Source organism: Uloborus diversus, chromosome 4 (assembly GCF_026930045.1).
Source record: "Uloborus diversus isolate 005 chromosome 4, Udiv.v.3.1, whole genome shotgun sequence".
Classification (NCBI taxonomy): Eukaryota; Metazoa; Arthropoda; class Arachnida; order Araneae; family Uloboridae; genus Uloborus; species Uloborus diversus.
This window is the reverse complement of record NC_072734.1, coordinates 47,305,609-47,331,964: the sequence shown is the minus strand read 5'-3', so window position 1 is coordinate 47,331,964 and position 26,356 is coordinate 47,305,609. Positions and strand designations below refer to the sequence as shown.

Below are 26,356 nucleotides of genomic sequence, written 5' to 3'. Positions count from 1 at the left end.
TGAAAAAATTATAAAAAGAAAATTTAAATGTTTTTTTCCCCCAATGATTTCTGTATGCATATGTAAAGAATTTTTACAGGGGAGGGACCATGAAACTAAATAGCATATTTTGTGTGTTTTCTTGAAATGTTTTATCTATCATCAAGTTTTACACCTTAAAGACTTGACTTTGAATTATCTCTGTACACATTGCCTTGATTTACATTGTTTCAAAATTTCCTACTATGCGGTTCTGATTATGAACAGAAAAAAAAACTTTAAATAGAACATCATACTTACTGACCTAATTTTTTAAATGTAAATGCATAAAAATAAATAAATAAAAAAGGCTCGCAATTTCAATATAGCACAGTTAACCATATTAAAGAGGGACAGCTGTATTCTTAAACTATCACATGCTTTAATACTTGTATTCTTTTTAGTTTTAAAAATGAGGAAGATCCTGATAAAAGTTTTTATTTATTTATCAATTGTTTTCCAGATTGGGATGTCCTAGCCAAGTAAATAATAACCTACACAATGTTTACGGATGATGATGGAAGCTTCGATCATGCCTCCTTTTCAAATTATTCCTTTCAGTATCAGAACAATGAAAGTTTCACTGGTCTGTCATCCGTTTGGAACAACTTAGATGAATCCGACGACTCTAATGATCTGGAATTAGGAGGGCTTGGTGCTCTCAGATTTTCAACCCTTCACTCCCATTCTTTTCTCGAAAACATTGGCGATAAAAAACAATCAAATATAACTTTAGAATTTTTGCAGCATTTAGATGACGTTACGGAGCAGTGCACGCAAAAGATTCGGAGAGAGCGAGAGAAGTTCTCTCCCTTGAAAAGCAAAAAGCATTGCCAAAAAGCTTTAGAGAAATATTTCTTCAATTTGAATTCCCAGCAAAAAGAGTTTGAATCTTTCATTGCCAATATCAAAAGTCAGTATGTCTATTCGCCCAGTACGAGCCTGGAGCCGTATTCGAAGGATCTTGCGATGAAGCTGATAAAAAATGAGCTGAAGATGTTTGAACATTTTTTTCCGGCATATGGACACCGAAATGAAGTTTTGAATATGATACAGCAAAGCAAAGTGATTGTGATACCATCTGAAAGTCACTATTATTTCAACGTCGTACTGCCGCTGCTAATTAATAATTCAATGTCTGATCATTCGGTCGTGTGTTGTGAATCGAGTTCCATATCAAGATCTCTGTTAATCAGCAAAATTAATAGCATATTAGAATGCCAGACTCAAACAAATTTTTCTAGTTCCGCATATTCCATTAATCGGATAAGTATTTTATCCGTTGACAGGTTGTTGAAATGTATATCGAACGTACATTCTTTTCAAGATGGAAATACAATTTTTATTATTAATCTTCAGCTGAAAAGATTTTTAAATGTTGATCTTTTGATGGCCAATGTACATGAGCTCTTGCAAAAGCGAGAGAACATGAAGCTCATTTTACTTATTTCTATGTACGATGATGATCGTAAATTCTGTTCCTATTTTTCCGAGTTTTCGCCTTCCACGTTCCGTGTGCCGACTCTGACTTTCCCCGTCAAGGTCGTCTGGAAGAGTGCCCCCTTGGCTGTGGAGAACGACTATGTCGGTGAAGTTATCCGCACAATCGTTTCGATACTCGTTTTGAATGAGCTTGGCGATATACTTGTTTTCGTGCCTACCCTTTCAGAAGCCAAAAAAACTACTACTGCCTTATGTGAAAGATTGGAACTATATAACTTGCAAAATGTGGAATATGTGTTGTTTGATAAAATCAACTTGGAAGCTGATAATATGGAAATGCTATTACAGAAACAGAGTATTAGGAAAATATATTTTGCTACTAGCTCTTTTGAAGTTATTCTTGTGCCTACAATACGTTACGTTGTTGATGTTGGGTTGAACTTTGACCTCTGTTTTGATTCTGATAAGAATGTTGACTCTTGTATTTTAAATTTTAATTCTCATTCCACGGCGATGCTGAGGACGAGTTTTGCCGGAACTTACTATCCAGGAGTGTGTTACCGCTTGTACAATCAAGAAAACTATTTCAACGAAATGACCCATGCCGAACAACCAGAAATATTGTGCCTTAATCCATGTAATTCGTTGCTCAAGATATTGAGGCAGTGTCCTGGCAAGTCTTTGAAATTTGTTGATGGGTTTCCTCCTACTACCGAAGAAAAGGTTACCGATGCGCTGGAAAAATCTCAAGCGATTAAAGATCGAACATTGACCACATTAGGGGAAAACATTGCTTCTTTGCCATTCTCGTTTAGACATTCACAGCTGCTTTTGCTCGGGTTGAAATATGGGCTACTACAAGAAACTATAATTATAGTAGCGTTTCTTATTATTAAGAGGAACCCTTTCAAGCATACCTCCGATGAAACTGCCCAAAAAGTAATTGATGGAGCAAAACTTGAGTTTTTACAGCTTGACAGTGACTTGCTATCATTTTTATTTGCATTTAAGATGTGGTTTTGTAATGACTGTAGTTATTCCTGGTGCGAAAAGAATTTCATTGTGTACGATACCATGAAGTTGGTTCAGCAGAAAGTTTCCAACATCGTTTCTACGATTTCGGAATCCATGAATTTCGTTTTGGAATGCAATTATTCGGACTCGCAAATATCAGCCCATCTGATTGATTTATTATTTAAGTGCTTTTATGACAATTTGTGCGTCTTCACTGGCCACCACAGAAGTGGATATCGCATGCTCCATACGAATTCACTCGCATCGATTCATCCAAACTCCATGATCTGCCACGGGAACTATCCCCAATTTATAATTTATGATCATGCCATTAAAGGACCTAAGCAAGGTTTATCCTTTGTCACAGCTCTGACGACCGACATAGTACTTCAAAATCTTGAAACTGGTTTATTAAGTTATAGTTATCAAGATTTGTTCGAAAAATCACTCATTCAAAGGGTCATCGAGCATGTGGGTGGGAAAGTAATCAATGAATTGATTATTGGTGTAAATGGTCAAGAATTGAAAAAAATAGAGAAGAATTTGAAAAAGGAAGCTAATTGTGAGCTAATTTTTATCGAACCCTCACAAGAGAAAGGGTGTATATTCATGTATGCTCCGAACGACATCGTTGATTTTGTTTTGTGTTCCATACAAGATATTTTAGACGAAAATCTGAAGCAAGTGTCGGACGAAGAAGTCGTCAAAGTCATCGAGTTGAAGAATCGGCAGAATAAGATGCCCATCGAAGCGCTTTGGGGAAGGGGTGCTGAAATCAAATCTATAAGCTTGGCGATTTCAGGAAGCACTGCTATACCGAAGAGCATCTCGGCCACTGTCGAAGCCAGAGATGTCGAGTTGGTTTCCGACAGCACCAACTGCATCAAGCTGAAGTGGTTGAGACGTCCATGCACAGGTATCGGTTTTATCGATATTGCCGGCGACGGCTTCACCGAAGTTCGTAAGTTGTCGATGAAAGTCACTCACATATTGGGAACGGATGTATTCATACAAAGAAGCAGTCTCGGCGAAAATCAGTTGAAAGTGTCGGACATTCCCGTCGATACGACCGAAAAAGAGTTCGAGAAAGCCGTTGCGGAAATTCTGCCCAATGTTCAGTACAGAGTGAGCTTGAAGCATTCACTTGCGTTTGAAACGTCAGAACAAGATCTTCAGAAAGTGTACGGTATTATTCTTGAAAATTGTGTAAATTATTCGAATCTCGTTAATTTTGAAATATGTGTGCATCAACCCTTGCCTACAGATATCTTCATGAAGGCAACTATCGACGTATTTGAAGACAGAAATCTCGACTTGGAAGTGTATAATTTATCACGTACCTTTGTAAATGGCATGAAATTGTCATGTTCGGTATTATATCGCTCAAAGATTGAGTGCAGTATAAATATGTGTGTGGCACTGAAAAGTAGTTTTCAAAAGGCACTCGAGAAGCTCAATTGTGTACTAAATGAAAAATATGGACCTGAATGTGTTTTTAAGTTTACGATCGATACCATCGATAAAGATGATCTTGCCGAAATAAAATTTTCGTCTCAATACGATGAAGTGGTCCAAATGCTCCACAGGACGATAACGAAGCTGTTAGAAGGGGATATCATTAATGCATTTGGAAACCGGGAGGATTTTGACAAGTTGTTCTGTCATGGAGGACTTTTATGGTTGAAAGCACTTGAAAAAAGTCAGAATGTTTTCATCATTATCAATTCCCAAACAAAAGTCATTAGGTTGTACGGGTCGGAAGAGAACTGTTATAACGCGAGGTTGCGAATAGGGCAATTTCTGGATGATAGCAATAATGAAGTCATGAAAACAATCCAGTTGTCAAATGATGCGAGCAACAAAATGTTTTTGAAAGCTTTCATAAAGCAGTATGGTGTTAATCCGACTACATTGGTTGAAGATTGTAATTTGCAGTCTGCTGTTTTGGACATAAAATCCAACAGTCTTCTGCTTCAAGGGACCACAGAAAGTATTAGTAAGGCAAGTTAATTTTTCATTAAATTAGTTTTTTGTCTGGCAAAAACACTGATAGTATCAAAGTACTATTAAGAATTCAACTCTTAATTCATGCTTAGTAGTAGAGACAAAAAATAATTCTGGGAGGTGTCTTTTGAAATTGAAAATTCTTGCTTCCTTTCATTCATTTATGTGAAAATAATATTCAATATATATATTTAACGAAACAGTTTCTATGGCTTTGTAAATAGTCATTTATAATACTTAAAAATAATTAATAATTTGTATTGATGTAGCTTAAACTAAAAAATGAAAAAAAATAAATAAATAAATAAAATAATGGGGAAAGTGCAGAAAAAAGCACAATGTATTTATAATTACCTTAGTTTTAATTTTGTACAGTATTAGACCTTTATAACATACAGTGGCTCCCAAAAGTTGTTCGTACACCTACGACTTTCAATGAAATAGGCCCTTATCCATTGGTTAGAATTAATATTTCGGAATAGGTATTTTATTATAAGATCTATGATCTATTTTTAACAAACTACACGAAACTTTTTAATAAAACATTAAAACTTAATTTTTTAAAAATCAAAAACCAAAAAGGGCTGCCCGAAATTTTATCTCACAAAAGTCTTCGTACACTTTGAAAAAAATGTCAAAAAATAAATACACAAAAAATTAAAGGCAAATGACTTATAAGGGTCAACACAATGCAAAAATATTGAAAAAGCATATGATAATTTTAATCATGAATTTATTCGAAAATATTTGAGTGTACGATGACTTTTGTGGCGTATTCTTTCTCAGTCTCTTCCTTTTTTGACAAATTTAAAAGATAAAATCTGGCAATATTCTGAAAAAAACTACTGGGTTTTATTCAGAATGGCATAGGAATAGTGTGAAAAAAAATTGGACTTCATATTCGAATTCAATTTTGCGTAATTTTGGTTTTACTTCAAAATTTCAAGGTGTACGAACACTTTTGGGAGCCACTGTACATTGTGAAATCAGATATTTTGCCATGTATAGATCGTCTAGCAATTTAAAAAAATGTTTGGAGTATTTTAATATATTTGCCCATTAAAATAAGTCACTGCAATGAGTATTAAAGCAAATCAAATTATTCAAATCAAATCATGCAATTTAATATACATATTACTATTCACTAATAAATATGTTTCGTAATCAAAAAGAAAGTGCATTGTGCTCTTTCGCTAACTTCATAGTTCACATAACAGCTGCATTTTCAAAAAAAAAAAAAAAATCTTTTTTTTTACAGTGAATACTAATCATCATTTAAAAGTTTTCAATTAAGATAGGAATATGAGAAACTTTCAAAATTAATTTGCCAAAGATTTGTTAGTTTGCATGGCAAAATGAACACTTTTTGTGTTTGAAAAACTTATTGCTTACTTCTAAAAAGACGCGAGTATCATAGAGAATGACGTTTTATAGGCCGTCATCATAAAGGTATTCTACTGTATCCACAGGGGTGGGACAGTTGCGCCAATTTTGGGTGCGCCAACTGGTGCACCAAATTAGAGTCTTTGCACCATACTGCTCCAAAAGTATCATTTTTTGGCCAAATTGCACCTGCTTGAGCCAGAAAAATGGAACCAAAGTTTTTCTCGGCGACCATCAGATACAACATAGGAAAATAAGTAATAGCAGGGTTCGTACGCCCTTGAAAAACCTTGAAAAGTGCTTGAAAAAAAAAGTTCATTTTCAAGTGCTTGAAAACCTTGGAAAAAGTTTTAAAACCTTGAAAAAGTTTCTTGGTGCTTAAATTCTTTCAAAAATCATCGGATTGTGCTTAAAACTTTTAATAAAGTATTTTACTAATGCTATTTTATGAACATGCGTTCGATTTGCACCATCGCGAAAAATCGCTTCCCTGTTTGGGATTTCAATCCTTTTCCATCTTGTAAATATTTTGAAGTTTTTTACAATCGGAAGCTATTTTGACGTATAGTACCTCAGATTAGTTTATTTTTTGTTTAATTTCTATGTCTAAAAAAGGAATTATTTTGTAAACCATAACAACATTGAATTTTCCCGAATTTCGCGAAAAATTTCTCTGTTTTTTTGAAATTTCAATCTTTTTACATCCTGCTAATATTTAAATATTTTGGCTAATCGATTGTGATTTTCGCATATACTACCTCAGATTAGCATATTTTATGTTTAATTTTAGTAAAATATTAACAAATTTATTTTATGGAAAACATGCCAACGTTGAACTAACTTAGACTTCGCGGAAAATTGCTTCTCGTGTTTGAAATTTGAATCTTTTTGCATCTTTGCAAATATTTAAATATTTTGGCTAATCAGATGTTATTTTCATACATGCTACCTTAGATTATGTTTAATTTCATGATGTATTTTATGTTTAATTTTAGTAAAAATTTAATGAATTTATTTTATGGAAAACATGCCAGCATTGAATTTAATTCGTGACAGCTTGCTTCTCTTGTTTGAGGTTTCAACCCTTTTGCATCTTGTAAATATTTTTATATTTTTTGGCAATTAGAAATTATTTTGACACATGCTACATAAGATTAGCTTGTTTATATTATTTTTAATAAGTAAAAAGTTAATTATTTTTGTTTTGTTTAATTACATATATACTTGCTTAATTTTGCAATTTTGATTTTAATTTTATCATTAGCTAATTCTTGGTTATTACAGATTTTTTGAAAAAATTTTTAATTTAAGCGATTGAGCACTTAACATTTTGACTTAAAAGTTTTTATTTTAATGATAAAGTTGAGTTATACAATTTTGTAAAGTTGAATTTATAAGTACATTATTTTTTTTATGTCTACTAAAATAATTAAGGTATATAACACGGGTGATTGTGTTTTGGTTATTCACTGGAAATCCAGTAGAGTTTGTTATGTTTTCACCTCCCTACTTCCAATTTTCCTTCTTTACCTCAAATATTCAAAATTACTACTTTTGTTGGGTTGTGGGGCATTTGGAACAGCTTACCAGAAGAGGCTGTGATTAGCAAAGGGGTAGATAGCTTAAGGAAGGTCATTGATATTCATTGGGGTCAAATAAATTGACTAGGACCAACCTAGTTAGGCCCTTTGCTTGTTGCTGGTTATCAACAGGCAAAGGGCATATCTGTGCAATATTTTAACTTCATAAATTATTTTAACATAAGAAATGAATTCTATATGTTTCAAAAGCAGTTGCTGTACACATGTATATTTAAGTAATAGGGGTCTTAGTTTTAAAAATTATCCTCCCCCCCTCCCCGATTAGCTCGGTGGAACGTACAGGTGATTTTGTATGAAATCGATTGATTGATTTATACTTTGATACCCATAAATAATTATCAAAAGTCTAATACTATTAAACTTTGCAACCGGAAATTACCCTCTGGGTTGTGTTTTTGATCCTAACCGCCCTTATATGTGTATGAACCACTATCAATCAAAACCTCCTCTAGCAGTTCCATTGAATTTAGGCATTGTGGTTTCTTCTGATAAAAATTAATATTACTCAGGAAAGGTTCTTTTTTTTAATTTATTTTTTTTAAAATAAATATTAACTTGCATATTCTATAAAATATACTTCTTTGAATGTTAAGATTTCAAAATTAAACCTCGTAGGACCTGCTCCTCTTTATGACCAAGTTTTTCAGACATTTGCAGAAAAACTTTCAACACAGTGGATCTTTTTTTATCAGAGTCTGTTGTTGTAGAAAAGGCAATTTTGTTTTCTTTACTTTTTTATATTACCTATTATTAATATGTTTGCATTGAATGAAATCTTCATACAATATTTTTAGTACAAATTTATGATATTGCCTTGAAAAAAATTTTTTTTGCCTTGAAAAGTACTTGAAAAGTGCTTGAATTTTTTTCTCCCTTAAGGGTATGAACCCTGTAATAGTGTGATTTGAGGATGCAGTTATTATTTAAAAGATTCAGTTTGTGTTGTTTGAAAATATTAGATATACAGTCGAATCTTGATAACTCAAACTTATAACTCGAATACAGGCGTCCCTTGTATACACGGGACTTGTACAACACTGTTTCAATATTACACGGTACCAAATTTGTGACTTTTATAACACGGTTTGGATAATACACGGTACGAAACTTGAATTTAATACTTCATGGTTTTGATATAATACGAATATTATCTTTAAAAATGATGGAATTTCATTTTTGGTTAATACATTCTGTTAATGTTTGATAACTCTAATAAGTTTTTACTTTGTTTTTATGAAACTTTGTTTCGATATAACACAGTACACATCCCGTGATTCACATTATTTCTAAGTCTCGTATAACACGGTTTCGATACAACACGAAACACTATTTCGATGCAGCACGATAGATATTGACGTGATTTTTACTATATACATGATTAATTAGTGTAAAAGAGTTTTAAAAAAAAGTCTCTTATAACACGGTTTTGATACTACACGGAACGAATTAACCGTGTTATAAGAGAGACACCCCTGTATTCTTTTATCTCAAAGCTTTCATCGGGTCCCAAACTCTTGAGACTGTTGTGGAAACTTTCCATAACTTGAACTACCAATCACTTGCAATGTTTTAGCCCGTCCCTTGGGACTTCCAGCTATCAAAAGTCGACTGTATATCGAAAAATCTGATATTTTCAAAACTTTTGAAAAGTATATCATGATATTTGGTAACCCTAGTAAAAATACCTGGTGCTCATTACTTCTATGCATATTTCAGGCCGAGAACTGTCTGAACGAACTGTCTAGCACAGTGCAAATTGGAAATGAAATACTTGCCCTCTCAGCTGAATGTTGTCCAGTTTGCATGTGTCCTGCAGACGGGGAATCGTATTGCCTCGAAGTTTGCGGCCATGTGTACTGTATTGAATGTGTCAATGGATTAACGCAAGCAAATCAGTTTCCCATCCAATGCTGTGCTGAAGTAAGATTTCATCTCAGTTTTTGAAAAATCTATGTTGATTTTTTTTTTTTTTTTGAGAATCAGGAATAGGATATTGTTAGGGGCCATTCATTAATTAAGTAAGGGTTCCGAGGGGGGGGGTTAGAAAAATATCTACATACCCTTACTTTGCGTGGGGGGGTAGGGGGGTCAAAGCCATTCTTATGTAATATTTTCTAAGTCGAAATTTAATATTAGAAATTGAACACTCCAGTGGTTTGGTAGGGATCATATTTCATTTACGTCTGTGTGTGGAAGGTAAAACACATATTAGGATTAGCTGTTTTTTAATTGTTTCACAAAAAATGAATAGTATGAAAATTCATAAAAGAATCGCACTATATATGGCATGTTTTATTTTTAATTAGTGTCGCATCATATATTTGATCAATAAAAAATCTTTGGTTTTTGTCAAACTGGGAGTTTTAGTGTAACTGATGCTTTTCTAACAACATTTTATTGTTTTGAAAAACAAAATGGAATCTTACATAAGAATGGGGGGGGGGGGGAAACGTTTGAGAAATCTTGCATACTCTGACATGGGGGGAGGGGGGGGGTCAAAAATTGAAAAAATCAGCCTTACGTAAAATGAATAGCCACTTAGTATTTCATACAGGGCGTGGTGACCCAATCGGCATCAGACTCCTGTCTTCGATGCCAGTCAAGGATTCTCCATATTCGCTAATGGTGGCTGGGCACGTTAAATAAGTTCAATGTCCGAAGGTCTTCCAAGTTCCTGTTCTAAATGAACACTTCTAAGGGTGCTAGATCAGGGGTCTGGATCGAAAAACAGATCTGTCTTCGGGGCTCCAACCAACCGTAAAAACCACATGTAAACCACTTTGGATATCGACTGACAGCGAGGCGACTTTACAATGTTTTAAAAACTGGCTTGAAATCTTTAACACCCCAAGCCAAAAAGTCATGAAACTTCTCCATGAGATGGGTGGGAAGAAACAAGTATGCCTCCAATAGATTCCATCCCACATTGGAGTTTTTGGAAATGAGATTGCTGATGCACTCGCCAAGAATGGTTGTGATCTTCAGATGAACAATTATTGTGAGTTTACTTCCTTAGAAATCAACTCCTTAACCAGACAACAAATACTCTTGATATGGCGCATTCCGCCTGCACACCACTGGAATGCAGCCAAGAGTTCTGGTTTGTTTATGGGGCATTCTACGGTATTTTTGACATTATGTAGAGTCCGTAACGTGACCTTTTTTTGCCATAACTTTTTAATTTACCGCATGATTTGCAAATTATTTTAATTTGAGCTGGTGTGTTGGTAGGAAAAGATCAAAATAAAATATTCTAATCAAACAGTAAATTAAAAAGTTATGGCAAAAAAGGTCACGTTACGGACTCTACATAAATGTCAAAAATACCTTGGAATGCCCCTTATTTCTTGCAGTAGTCCTTGTCCCAAGGGCGCTCACATGCAAATTTTAAGGGGGGGGGGGGCGGCTCAGATGTTTTCCCTATGGTTTAGCAGTATATTTTCCCCCATAGAAACTGATTTCAGTAGATTATAGAGTTATTAAAATTTGACATTTTGAATAACTTACCGTATATACTCGCATATAGGTCGATCTCGCGTATAAGTCGACCCCCCCTTTTTCAGAGAAAAAATCCAGAAAAAATCTAAAACCCGCGTATAAGTCGACCCCCATACTTTCCAAAACCATCGCGAATTATTTTCAAAGAAATTTCAAAATAATGAACGCATTTATTTACAAATAAAATAGGAAATAAATAGGAAAACATTTCTAAAAGCCTTCGAACTCGGATTCCGAGTCGGACGCAAAAAAAAAGTTCATTAAAGTCCGCTTCCGTCATCACCGCGTCATCGTATACATCGGCGGCTGCAGAATCGTCAATGATATCAGAGGTTGCGTTCGACGAACCTCACCGGTAAACCCATAGACTAATAATAAGAGTAGACCGAGCTTTTTCATTCTTGCTGATGAAGAAAATTGGTTCATAGATGTATCACGTGACTAGTGGAAGGGTTTGGCGAAGACTTTGGCAGCATGGTTGCTAGATGGCAGCATTATCTATAGTTTGACACTCGACATGTATTTTAAGACAATGTGTTTTCATTAAAAAAATTTTTCCAAGTGCAGAGATTGAACAGTTTTTTTTTTTTTAGTTATGCATTATTTTGACACTAGTAATAGTTTTTGGTCACAGTTTTCAGTAACTTTTATTTCATTCGGAACTACTACGTCAGCGTTGGCGTAAACGTAATGGCGTAAACGTTTTGCGTTAACGCAAAAATGTACTAATCGGTATCTTAAATTGAAATTGTAGGTAAAAATCTTACCGTTTGCCGATTCTTTTTGGGCGCTTGAATATTTAATTGCTTAGAGAGTTATTGAAATTGACTAAAGAAAATGCACAATACTTTCTAAACGAAAAACTCACTATATTAACAAAATATTTACAACTTAGAATAACAAATTTACAAATCGGACTCCATAAAAGATCATTCTTCCGTGTTACATCAATTTTTATTTATTTTATTTCGATCGTCTGCTACGATCAACGCCCGCTGTTGCTAGGATATCCACTAGTCACATGGTTTGGTTTATGAGCAGCAAAAGGGTTGCCATAGCTCGGTCTATTCTTATTATTAGTCTATGGGTAAACCGGTAAGTAACCAGTTACTAACCGCGGCATTCTATGATCAACCGGTTACCATTCTAAGCAGTTGATTGGTTGATTTGAGCACGTGATCATTAGCTGTCACGTGATTCACTAACCGGTCGCTCCCGGTCGTGCTCGTCGAACGCACTCTCAGTCTGAATGGCGTGACTGTTGACGATAAATATTTTCATACGCTTCACGATATTTGTTAATTGCTGATTTGATCCTTAATAAAGAGGAATAAAATTATCTTTATGTGTATTATTTAGGTTTTTTTAGTTATTATTTTTGAATAAGTTTAATTTTTCACACGATCAACTTATCAGCAACTACCTGTAACCGCACATCGGCATTTCTCGTAGCTTCCCAGCTCTCTTTGATCGGAAAAAAAATTTCGGAAAATTTGACCCGCGTATAAGTCGACCCCCCCTTCCTTTGATCTCATTTTTCGGACAAAATTTCTCGACTTATACGCGATTATATACGGTATTCATTAATTGCTGGAGATGAATTGTTTTTACATTTTTTCAAAGAAAAAAGTACTTAAGGGATGGAAGTTCTAATTTCAAAGGGGGGCTGGAGCCCCCCCCCCCCCTTTGGACGCCCTTGCCTTGTCCTCTTCAATCGGCCATGGCTCAATCAGGGTTTGTATGCTCCTTCAAGACTCCTCCTATACTCCTTCATTTAGGAAATTTTTTTGAAGGGCCCATCTAACTCCTTCATTTTGGTTTTAACTCCTTCAAAGCTCCTTCTTTTTTAGATCAAGACTACATAAACTTCCTCTATAACAGTAATTTAAAATACTTTGATCGACAACTTCGTCACCAGGGCTAAGATATAAGAGCGATTTTATTTTATTTTTTTCATGAAGATGTGTTTTATAAAAATTGGTTATAGAAGTCATGAAAGTTGAATGTGAAAAATATTATTAGTATTAGATGACTACATTTCATAAGTGATATTACATTTCATAAGTAAAGTAAAACATGCTTAAATGGTGCATGACTCTTTCTTCAAGTTTTATGATTATTGCTTTTCCTTCCACCACACTCTCAGCAACAAAAGTCAGTTTGTCCAATTATTATTTAAGTATTTAAAAATACATAAGTAGATGTACTATTGTAAATGATTGTGTTCAAAAAACAATTGTTTAGTAAATTGCAGTTTTGACATTCTAAAATGAGTCGTCCACAAGTGATGTCATGCCCTGACATGGAGACAAAGGTGACATCACATAGTTATTATAGCAAATTGTTTATGAAAAATGACATGTGACAAGGGAAGAAGTAAGGTGAAGTGTGAGGAAGGAAGAAATGGGTCAAATATGTTGAAAATAACTATCAACATTTATAAGAATAAGATAACTCCTAATTTATAAGAATACGATACTCCTTCAAAATCTCCTTTCACTCCTTCAAAACTCCTCTAAAACTCATTTATTTTAATTCTGAAATTGAATGGAAACCAATTTCAGTAACAGATTAGAGTTATTAAAGTTTGACATATTTTCAATAACTTATTCATTATTGGCTGGCGAAGAAATGTTTTTATATTTTTGTAAAGAAAAAAGTGCTAAAAGCAAGGAAGTTCTAATTTCAGGGGTGACTGTGTTCCGGTATTTTACCGAATTTCCGGTATTTTCGGACGTATTTCCGGTATTTTTATGTCCGAAAATACCGGAATTACGTTTTTTTTTTTTGTTATGCTTTTATCTCCCTACCTCCGCAATTTTTTAAAAATTATATAATACTCATCAAATATACCTGCAAGAGCCTTAAGATGGACACCTATCCCTTAAGATGGACAAATGTCAAGATAATCTTGTATAACACCAGCTCAAAAGAAACTTTGTAACCCATTAAAATTTTTAATCAAATGTACACACACTATTTTGACTCTGACTATTGAACTATTTAATAAGGGGCCAAAGATTACCCCGCCCCCCGTTCTCGCTTTGAAACTTTCAGGTATTTTTTGATGAACTCACAATCACCCCTGTAATTTCTAAGAGGAGCCCCAACTTACCCCCCCCCCCCCCCCCCCCCCAATATGAGTGCCTATAGCCTTAGCCATGGCTTAAAGGTGCTAACTTACTGCCAAATAATTTGCTATTGACTTAAACAAACATCATTGATTTCCATCTCCAGTTCTTACTGTAATTTATTTTAGTTCTTTGAAAATGAAAGACTAGTAGTTGAAAAAAGTGTGCTAATTTTTGTGTATTTCTAGGGATGCAGCAAGGATTTAGTCTTAGCAGACATCCGAAAAATTTTGAAGAATAATGAAAATGAGATAAATAATTTACTTGAAAGAGCTTTGAAGGCTTATCAAGAAAAAAACCATGCCACTCTATATTTTTGTCCTGCTCCAGACTGCAATATGTTTGTTCTTAAAAAATCCAACTCGGAAGCAACATGGAAGTGCCCACTGTGCAAGAATGATATTTGCATGAAGTATGTTTTTATTAGATTTCTACACCTTGTGTCATTTTTCTCTTTTTTACGTTTTTGTTTTTATATGATGAAATAAGTGCCTGAAGTAAAAAGTACATGATATTTTTGAGTAAATTATGGGTCTGAAATACTTAGAGAATATTAATAATTTCTTTTAAATTAAGAAATCTGTTTTTAACTCTGACTAGTCAATTTTTTTATGAAGTTGCTTTAAAATATTTATATTTTTTATGTGTAAAAAAAGCAATGTAAAAATGTCTTTTTGATTTTTTTTCCCAATTTTATGGACAACTTAATAAACACAATTTTGGTAAAGCACTTTCTTGATTGAACTTAGAGGCCTGCAAAAAGATAAATCTAAATGCTTGAAAAAAATGCTTTAGCAAATGCCAATCCAGGATTTTCTTCTCACTACCTATTTTTGTGAAAGTATTGCATTAATATTCTATTTATGTGAAAATTATGTATTGTCATATAAATAGAATATTGATGCTATTTATGTATAAGCATTGCATTATGTATAAGCATATACATATTGCTAAGGGTTCTGGTGCAGCTTCAACTTTCTTGCAAGGACGACACAGTTCTTGAGAAAAACACAGGAGCTTTATTTACACTGTGTACAGGAAAGATCGTCAACAACTGCTAAATTAATCATCAGCAATTAAGAAAATATCAATCAACACCGTAAACTCAACGGTTACACACGTATTTACATCCAAATAAGTAAAACAACACAGCGAAATGCCTCGCAATAAACAGAGCGAATACACTCTCAGTACAACTTCTCAATCGAAACTGACTTTTTATCATGCTTAACGGCCTTTTTAATAGACACCGAAAGAGACCTCTCAACTGTTCCAGAAAATGCTACGCTGTTCTACACTTTCTTATTTCTTTCCATTCACAAATTTTATCATTCAGAAATGAGGAGACCGTATACTTCGGCCGAATGTACGGGGGCTGTATATTCATTACAAGAAACTATTTGCAGGTTACGTTGCTACAATAATTTTAGATGAAAGATAATTTAGTAAACGCCTAATTTAGCTAGATTACGACAAATTAATCGCAAAAATAATTGCTATTTACGGAATTTGTAACAATATAACTACAGTAAAACCTATCTACAACGATACTGTTGAGACCTAAAAAAATATTGTAATAGACAGGTTATCGTTATAGACAGTATTGTTATACACAGGTTTCACTGTATTATGTATTAGCATTAATTTTATGATTTTTCAAAGGCCCACTCAAATTTTTGTTAAACGTTTTCTTGAACGTTAAAGTGCAAATGTCATTGATTATTGTTTCTAACAGGTCTTTTTTCTTTGGCGGGAGGGGGGGGGGGGAGCCTAAAAGGTAGCAAAAATACCATTGTATCTCAAGCTCAATAAGCTTTGTACTGTGTTCAGTTCAGGAAATATGATAGCCAATATGAGTTACGTTATATTGTATATTGAAAAACAATAGATTATCACATTTTATCAAGTAATTGAAAATATCATTCATATATAAATAGTAAATACCATGTTAAGTGTAAATGTTTACATAAATTGTATATTTTTATGCAAATAATGAAAGAAATATCAATTTTAAGTCTATTTAATTAATAATCTATATGCATAAATGGCTACTTCTGTATGTAAGGATGTCCGGGGTAATCTTCAAAACTACTGGACCAATTTCAACCATTTTTTCATCAAAGATAGCTACATTCTCAGGAAGCAACATAGGCTATAATTTATTTCTAAAAAACTTCATTTATAAAAGTCATGATGGAAAAGAGTAAATTTCATGTCATTTCCCCATTGAATGATTAAATATAAAACCCATTGTTACGAAAATTCGTTGCCTTACAACAGCAATATTAATAGTAGTCATAATGAAAATTTTGAATCAAGGCTTCTCCGGAGCAAGCATGAAATTTATTGCTTTCTTGGGATATGAGTGACTTTTATTCTATTGGGTGCATAGATTTCTAGTATGACATCCATTTTTCTCAATCACATAAGAAATTTTCTCCAATTGGACTTTAACATATAGGCAGAAAAGCCTGTTTTTTCCTACTCTGGAAGAAAAAGTCTTTTCAAAATATCCGTAAGTTTATTATTTACAAACGAATTTATGCATCAAACATACAATTGGAAACCAGTTACTAAATATATATATTAATTTCATAGAAATAAGAACATAGTAATAATTAATTATAACGATTCAATGTTGAAGCAATTTTTTCAACTGGTGCGACTTTTGCAGCCAAAGACTACGTAATAATGTTTTTCGGCTTTCACTACGTAAACAAAATATCGCCATTAAAAGAATCTTTAAAAATTTTGCTAAAATGTAAAATATATCGCTAACTAAATTAGGGAAATATATTAGCAGCATAAAAACTTTCATTAATTTGTCTTTGTGCTCAATTTTCACCAAGTTTTACTACTCATTGCAGAAACATTTCAAATGAAAATATTTAGCATCATTTTATGGTCAACAAAAATATCTCAGTATTTGGCGACTATCTCATTGACGAAAATTAGTAACAGACAGTTTTACCAAGTAGGGAGGGGGGCATTATTCAAGATGTCCCAAAAGGGTAGCCACAAATTTGGTAACCTTTTAAGTCGCACCAAGAACCCACAATAATTTAAATTTCCCAAAATAGGCAAGTATAATAGGATTATTGGCTGCTACATTTTTTAAAACTGTTCGTATTTCAATAGCCGTATAAAAAAAGTTTTAGACTATGTTCAAAAAAAAAAAAAAATTTAACTGAAAAATCTTTTAAAACAAGTGAAATTTCCTATTTTGAAAATTCTTCACAATTTTGTATGCTTAAATGTTGTGCTTTTGTTTCTAACTGAATACTATTTTGTTCTTTATTCTTATTGCTATTTTAATTTTGTGTGTAAGGAAGAAGCTCAATTTTGAATCACGTCAAAGCGGCGTGTTGTAAGTTCTTTCAGTTAAAACAGAAAGCGAATGAAAGTAGCGCTTGTTTCTCACAATTATTACTGACCCTGGCAGCGGCGGGTACTTTTGCTAGTAATAATATAAGAAAGTAAACAACGGTGATTTGAGGGTGTATTTAGAAATCCTTAGAAAGATTAACTGGCCTGGGAACCAGTAGGCATGAATTATGCTGGTTGTCCACAAAGAGAATGACTGTTCCACTTACTACCAAATGTAGTTAATTTAAAATATTATTTCTACTTATATTTTCTAACCCCATTTTATTTATTTTTTTTTTTCTCACAAAATTGTCATAACTGAGCTGATTGACATTAATTAAAAATTTGTATGAGAAAAATTTACCAAAGTTTATTCAAACAAAATAACTAAATTAAAAAATATAATTTTACAATGAAAATGAAAATTCACAATTGGCTCTGATCAACCACTGGTCCCACAGACTACTGAATTCTATTTCTTGGGTTGTTCGAAGCAATTTTTATGGATCTTGGATCCCTGAGCCACCAATGATTTCAAACGCTAAATTATATATTATTTTCCAAAAGTAACAAAACTGGCCATTTGAATTATGGATATAATGGTACTGACTCAGACATCTTTGGATTCATAATAATTAAAACAATAACAGCTTAAATAAGAAAAAAATCGATTACCTTCTTTTTTAAGTGACTTTGATTTATGTCTTAGCAGGGGTCGCCATTATATATATCGGTCGATATCTCTTACAATATGTATCCAATATTTATTTTGAAACTATCATGATATTTTTTATGTTTATTTTTTGAACTACAGTATTTTCAATACAAAAAGTATATTAATCATCGTAATATTGTTAATTTATTATTAAAAATAACTAAAACGTTGTATACTATACTTTTTCATGATGTATTAATACATCATTAATATAACAAAGTAATATAATATTTCTTTCTTACTTGTATTTTATATTCATAAAATTATTAGTAATGTAACAATTTTAATTCATGAATGTAATTAATTAAATTTTAAACATTGCTCAGATAAAAGAAAATGTCTTATGACTGTGCACCGACTAATACATATTATTTATTTCTGAATCGTATAACTAAAAGAAAATAAGAGAAGAAAAATGAGTGAAACAGCTAATGCTAAATGAACTCCATTAAAATTGATACATTTAAAATGAAATATTAGATGTAAATAATGAGAGAAAACTTAGTTTCAAGTCTACATATTGTTCTAATAATATAAGAAAAATAAAGAGGTGATTTGAGGATGCATTTACTATTTGGAAGACTTCAGTTTGTGTTAATTGAAAATATCATATCACATTGAATATCATATCATATCAAAATATCTGATATATATATCAAAATATCGGATATTTTCAAAAATATCATATTTTCGAACCCTGTATCTTAGCATATGTCGATTCTTTTGCATTTGTTTTTAATTTTGTAATTTATTTCTTTCAGCTGTAATGTTGTATATCACAAAGGATATACATGTGATATGTATCAAGGCTCCAAAAAGGATCCAGATTATTCTTTTAAGGTATGGAAAGTTTTGGTATATTTTCAAATCTGTTTACCGTTATTGGCTCTGTGGGGCAAAAAGTTAAGTCATCCCTTTAAATCAAAAGTTAGTACTGTAACACTGCCACTTTGCCTAGGTCAACGCCAGATTCAGTCGTTGCGTAAATTTAAGCTACATCCGGAGGATTAGAGTATGCTGGCCATTCCCCCCAACATTTTTACAGTTGCTGTTTTGGCATTTTACAGACTGTTCCAAAAGATTTAGTGAACCCACTGTTTTTAACCCCACACATACAAAAGAAGGGGGTCATAAGTTTGACGTGTCTGTGTGTCTGTCTGTGGCACTCTAGCGCCTAAACGGATGGACCGATTTTGAAAAAAAAAAATGTTTGAAAGGAGAGTTGATCAAGAGTGTTCTTAGCTATGTTGCGTCTTTGGATGACATTAATTAACAAAGATATTAGTTAAAAACTTCTAAAAGGTTTTTCCCGATTTTTGCAGTGAAACATATTTAGAAATTTTAAAATTTAGTACCAAAATAAAGATTTTTTTTCTGCGTCTGATAGAATGTCTTTGGAACTTCCATGTTATGTAGAATTTGAATTATAATGCTATTTTAAAGCAGATTTTAAATACGGCTAAGCCTTTATTCAAGCGATTGGTAACCGAATTCATTGTTGGCTGACAAGGGAATTAAAAGCAATGATTTAAAATTTTTATCTGTTGCCAGTTTTTATTTGATAACAAATAAAATACTTGTCATTATTTTTTCATAGTATAAGGCTTTTAAAAGGATTTTCAATTTTCCCTCTTGATTCAACATTTGCGACTCAGTCGGGGTTTTTTAAAATTTTTAATTTAAAACGATCACTTGTTCAGTATTGTTTAAGTTGGGTTGTTTTACAGGCCAATTGAAGTGACAAAGTAGGTGAGCGCTCACCACACTAGTTGCAGGTCACTGCTGTCCGTTCAATTTAAGCTACTTTTTGAAGACTAAAGGATGCATCAAATCCCCCAAATCTTTTGGAGTTTGCTGGTTTTGGCGTTTTAATAAAAAATATCTGAAAAATGTTCTGAAAAATAAACTGTTAGTCACTGCTCGTCCAGTTTGTTTATTTCAGGGTTGGCCGGATTGGACCCAATGGGTTTTTTTTTTTTTTGAAAAAACCCATTTAAAAAAACCCATTATTTAGCCCACTTTCGGGTTTTTTGAATTTTCTGAGAAGTTTTTAAAAAAATTAATTTATATACTTTCACAATTTAAACTTTTTTTTTAAATTTGTTCTCCACCACAGACAATGGACATAAACAATGAATTTTGAACTTTAATAGTATTTCTTAACTCTTAACGGCATTAAAAAATACTTCAAAGATTTTAAATAAATATATTTAACTTTTTTCTTTAACTGGTCAATAAATAACTCAAATTATCTTGACCAAGTCCTGTCACTTCTCATTTTCTCAATATTTGTAGATTGTACAGGGGAAACTACTCTAGCTAAAAGGCTTTCATGTGAATTATTTTCTGCAAACCAACACGTCACAAATCTCGAATAAACAAGGTATATTTTTTAGAAATTAACAGGTGTTACAAACGGTCGGACAGAAAACAGAATAGGATGTACAGTATTTTCATTATCTTACGAAAAAGTTTAATATTTCTTACTCTGTACACAGAAATAGAAAAACAGGCAACATAAAATTCAAAGAAATGTCTTGATTAAGCTGGAATTCAGTAAAAAAGGATTTAAACTACTTGAAGTTCTACAGTAGTTTTGCATAACAAATTAAAATACAATAAACTAAAATGCAAAAAAAAAAAAAAAAAACAGTAATTAAAAACGAACAATAGATTTTATCCCTCGAGAAGTAACTTTGCCTTAACTGTTGGTAATCATGGAAACTAAAAAATCTGAAACTTCACCATTCTTGGGTTTCGTCGTCTTTTATACTTTTCTTCAGAATACGCTGAATTTTAACTAGTTTTCCAGCTTTTTTTTACCCCAGAACAATTTTTGCCCTTTGTCTATATACTTATGCTACAATATGCTACATGTACCCCACATTTTCCCTAAAAAAAAGACAAAAAAAAAAACACATTTCTTTTTAAAAACCCAGCTTCAGTTGGGTTTTTTTGGGTTTTATTTAAAAAAAAACCTGGGTCGATGGGCTTTTTTAAAAATCCCGGGTTTTTGCCAACCCTGGTTTATTTTGTCGGGCAATTGAAGTGAAGACATGTTCATGGCACCAGTGGCAAATTATTGCCATCCAGTGAAATAGAAATAAATTTTTTTTAAATTAAAAGTTTTCTGCACACACATTTTCCTTTAAAAGATGTGACTTATCTTTATATTTTATTATTGCCAAATAAATCAGTGAATAAGTATATTGTTTATGGTTAAAGGGTTATAGTACCTCAACAATGACCAAACGATCAAAAAATATTTTATTGCTTATTTCGAAACTAAACATTAGTCCAAATACAGGGGAAAAGTTTCATTGCTTTAGTTCAAATATTAAAAAAGTTATGAGTAGTTTTAGGTCGTGCTCGCTATGTGTTCTTATGCAAAAAGAAAACTTTAACTTGATTTTTCTCGATGATCGTTTTTTTGTGTTTTCGTGTCATAAGAATCCCTAAGAATTTTTTTCTATTAAAGATACAGCTTTAAAGTAATATTTTTTGCAATTGGGATAATATATTTAACAAAACTGCATTGGATAAGCATTTTATAAAGTACTCAAATGTTTAAAGCATGTTATACCTTTAAAAACCAAATTTTTTTTGAAAAAAATTACGATTTTTTACATTATTGATCACAGAAAATTTTCTAGTAAGCACAAAAGCAAATGAATGCACAGATTTTTAGAGATGATGACTGTGATCGTTAGCAAAATCATTTTTTATATTAGTTTAAGAACAAAAAAGCCTTAAGAATTTTTAAAAATTGAAATTTTCCCAAATGTTTTGAATTCTTGAAAAAAGTGAGCGATATTTAAAAATTTTTAAAATAAATTATTGATTACTAAGTAAGTAAGCATGTTATGGTTTCAACGAAAAATATAATTTACTTAAATTGAAAAAAATTGCTTGAAAGGTGCTGTGACCCCTTAAGAGAGAAAAGGGAACAAAGACCCCCTTTCCCCACTATGCATAAACATTTTAAACTCCCAATGCAACAAGAAAGGGGGATTATATAAGTTTATGTCTGATTGTGTGAACATCAGGGTTCGCCGAATTGGACCCAATTGGTTTGGACCCAATGGGTTTTTTTTGAAAAAACCCATTATTTAACCCACTTTTGTTTTTTTTTTTAATTTTCTGAGAAGTTTTTTAAAAAATTAATTAATTTAAATACTTTTACAATATAAACTTCTTTTTTATTTGTTCTTCACCACAGACAATGAACATAAAAAATGAATTTTGAACTTCAATAGTACTTCTTAACTCTTAACGGCATTAAAAAAATACTTCAGATTTTAAATAAATGTATTTAACTTTTTTCTTTAACTGGTCAATAAATAACTCAAATTATATTGACCAAGTCCTGTCAGATTTTCTCAATATTTGTAGATTGTACAGAGGAAACTAATCTAGTTAAAAGGCTTTCGTGTGAAATATTTTCCAGAAACCAACACGTCACAAATCTCGAATAAACACAAAGTATATTTTTTAGAAATAAATAGATTTTTCAAACGGTCGACAGAAAACAGAACAGGTACAGTATTTTCATTATCTTACGAAAAAGTTTAATATTTCTTACTCTGTACACAGAAATGGAAAAACATGCAACATAAAGTTCAAAGAAATATCTTGATTAAGCTGGAATTCAGTAAAAAGGGATTTAAACTACTTGAGGTTCTACAGTAGTTTTACATAACAAAATAAAATACATTTAAGTAAAATGCAAAAAAAAAAAAAAAAATGTAGTAATTAAAAACGTGCAATAGATTTTATCACTCGAGAAGTAACTTTACCTTAACTGTTGGTAATAATAAAAATTAAAAAATCTGAAACTTCACCATTCTTGGGTTTTTTCGTGTTTTATATTTTTCTCCAGAAAACGCTGAATTTCAACTAGTTTTCCAGCTTTTTTTACCCGAAGACAATTTTTGCACTTTGTCCATGTACTTACGCTCCAATATTCTACAAGTACCCCACATTTTCCCTAAAAAAAAGACAAAAAAACCCCCCACATTTCTTATAAAAAACTCAACTTTAGTTGGGTTTTTTTGGGTTTTATTTAAAAAAACCCAAAAAACCCTGGGTCCATGGGCAGTTTAAAAAAAACACGGGTTTTTGCCAACCCTGGTGAACATTGCTCCTAAACTTGTTTTTATGATGCTTTTTCTTTTTGTTTGTTTGCTTGAAAAGTGCCTTGATCAAGAGTGTCCTCACGCAGGTCTCATCTTCGTAAGACTTTGCAAAGATATTACCGTAATTTCGGGTAGATAAGCTGCGGCTTATACGTGTTTTAAAGCTGAAATTTAACATCTGCGGCGTATCTGAAGAAATTTTCCCCCACCTTTCTTTCGTATTGTTTCTCATGCTCGCCCATTCGAGCGGCAACGTTTAAATTCATTGATAACCGCTAGTAGAGCTCTCAAATTGCACCATGAAACAGGTTTCTCATTAAATTTAATTTCTCACACCCTTAAAGCTGCGTTATTTTGCGCCGATTTCACCGCTGTTGTTCTTTACAGTGTTGCCAGATTCGTGATGGTAACATACGTTTCACGAGGCTGAAAAATGGAGGAATCGCTAGCTCAGGGGTCGAAGTGGTCCTATATATCCTATATTTCCTATATTTTCAAAAAAAGTATGAAAATCGTCCTATATTTCCTATATTTTTGGAAAATGTCCTATATTTCCTATATTCCTGTTTTTTATCCAATTTATTTCTTTAAAACAACAGTAAACAAACTATCTGACTTCGGATTTTTCGTCGAAAGTACGTGTGCAAACGAATTTCAAATTAAAAAACACAACTCACTAAATCCTGCAACAGGCATCTTCTCTCATTGGCCACAGCAATATGACCTCAAAGTAGTGGGTGGAGTTTCGAGAACGAATTCTGAAGTTGGTTTTAGAATTTTGCGTTTGGCAACAGCAGTTTGTTCTGTTTTCCAGCTTGTTTTTATTTCGGTTTTGTTTTCGTGTTTTTTTTTTTTTTTTGTTTTTGTTTTCGCGGGTATATTTTCGTGTTCAGTGCATTTTCTGATCGGAATGTTCTAATAGTCTTTTTGCAATCTTTTCTTTTCGTGGAATTTTATAGAACAAAATATCTATGTTTGTGCTACAAAGCATTGGTTATTTCCTGTTAGTTCTCAATACAAAGATGGTTTTTATTTATTTATATAAGTTATGTTTGAGACACTTCTATCCCCGCAACAATTGTGAGTTGCTGTGTTAATTATCAATAAATTTCACTTTGTTCTTTTTTTTTTGTCTACAAAGTACACTTTTTTCAAAAATTATTCTTTCAACTACAGGAAAGTCATTTCAGGTGTAAGTTATAATTTTTTTTGAAGGTTTTTTTTAAACAAAATCATTGATAAGAATAAATAAATAATATGTATATATTATTTTATTTTTCATAGCGAAACTATTCATATAATGTGTCCTATATTTGTCCTATATTTTTTGTGGAAAATGTCCTATATGTGACAAGTCGATCACTTCTACCCCTGCTAGCTTGTCTGAGTTAGTCCCTATAGTCTGATAATGTTTTAAAATGTCTCAATGATGCTAAATTTAAAAATAAAGAATCAATTGATGAAAGGTAAACAATTTTTTGATGTACTGCTAAGTATTACACAATGATTTGCAAACTTCTCATCCAACCAAATGTAGATGTCATCTGTTTTTTGCGTAACCGTAGCATTTTCCCGATTTTTTTTTTTTTTACACGAAGTTAATTCCATTTCTATCCATCAACAAGTGCAGTTGCTTGTTACAGTTTCGTTCTAACTATAATAAATGATCACATCCATACATATGTATATAGAGAGATATATATATATGTAAATAGAGGGGCTGAGGTGCCATGTTTTGATACGCTCTTCTGCAGCGTATACCATGGGGCGGCTTATCCGATGAACTTTCGTTTTTAGTTAGTAAATTATTGCATGTGCGGCGTATACGATAGGGCGGCTTATTGACCCGAAATTACGGTAATTAAAAATTGTAAAAATTAGCATTTTATGCAGTTTTAGTAGCGAAAACTGACTTGTCCTTTTAATGAATTTGAATCGAAAGAAAAAATTTTCCTGCATCTGATGGGATTTCCTAGGAACTTCCAAGTTACTTGAAACTCATTAGCAAATTTTAAATCCAATTCTAGGCCTTCATTCAAGCGATTGGTAACAATTGCATTATTTGCAAAGAAGGAAAAATCTCAATGATTTAAAAATTTTCTCTTTTGCCATTTCTATTTCTTGACAAATAATGTAATTATTTTTCAGTTTAGTGAATAAAAAGGATTTTCAATTTTCCCTTTATTTTGTGACTAGCAAATTTCACTTGTTGTGATTAACTTACCTTTTGCTGTGTTTCTCATGCTATCTGGAAAACATATTAAGTGTAGTTAACTTTCATTTGTGTTCTTACCCACAAAATTTATCTCAAAATAAGATTTTCAATCAAGGTCGGATTTTTTTTTTTAAATTTTAATATAGAGACGTACCGAGTAGCACTTTGGCTGAGTACCGAGTACTCGGCTTTTCATTACTTGGCTGAGTACCGAGTTACCGAGTACTCGGCCGAGTTACCAAGTACCAATTATGTTTTAAGAAGAACCACCGACACACATGTGATGAATTTTGAACTTATTGGAATAGTGGTATAGACCTCCTTGTCCATATAAAAGTTTTTAAAACTAAATTCCTGCTGAAATTTAACTGCACATTATTTAAAAAATTTTGTTTATGTCAAAAATTTTACGAAAAAATATTTTGAAAATTAAAAATAAATAAATAAAAGGTATAGTTAAGAAAGTTGGAATTAAAACATATTATACAAATCTGTTATAGTAGTTCTAGTCCGCCAAACATAAATAATTTTTAAAAGCAAATAAAACAAATGTGCAGGAACACTCCAGACATGTGTTTCTGCGTTACAAGAAAAGTCTTTTTCAGTGCATAAAATGTGAGCTAAAGAATGGAAAGACACTCGACAAAAAAATCTGACTTTTGCTGGATGCCTTTAAATCCACGAGCTCACATTTTGTGTATTGAAAAAGGAATTCCTTGTAATGCCAAAACACGTGTCTGCACTGTGGTTTTAACACTGTTTTATTTCCTTTTATTTTTTAAGCAAAGGTATTTTTATGTTCCTTATAACTAATTTTTGTTTGTAGCAAAACT

The 26,356-nt window shown here is 32.3% G+C and overlaps 1 protein-coding gene across 1 annotated transcript in view; it reads left to right on the top strand.

Moving 5' to 3' along the window:
* The first annotated feature begins 519 nt into the window (after positions 1 to 519).
* The window catches only part of LOC129220114 (uncharacterized), a 47,699-nt gene continuing 21,862 nt past the window's right edge, over positions 520 to 26,356 (top strand). The window contains exons 1-4 of the mRNA XM_054854456.1: positions 520 to 4,476; positions 9,180 to 9,383; positions 14,281 to 14,504; positions 18,935 to 19,013. Of these exons, the coding sequence (XP_054710431.1) occupies positions 520 to 4,476; positions 9,180 to 9,383; positions 14,281 to 14,504; positions 18,935 to 19,013 (4,464 nt within the window). The remainder of the gene's footprint in view (positions 4,477 to 9,179; positions 9,384 to 14,280; positions 14,505 to 18,934; positions 19,014 to 26,356) is intronic.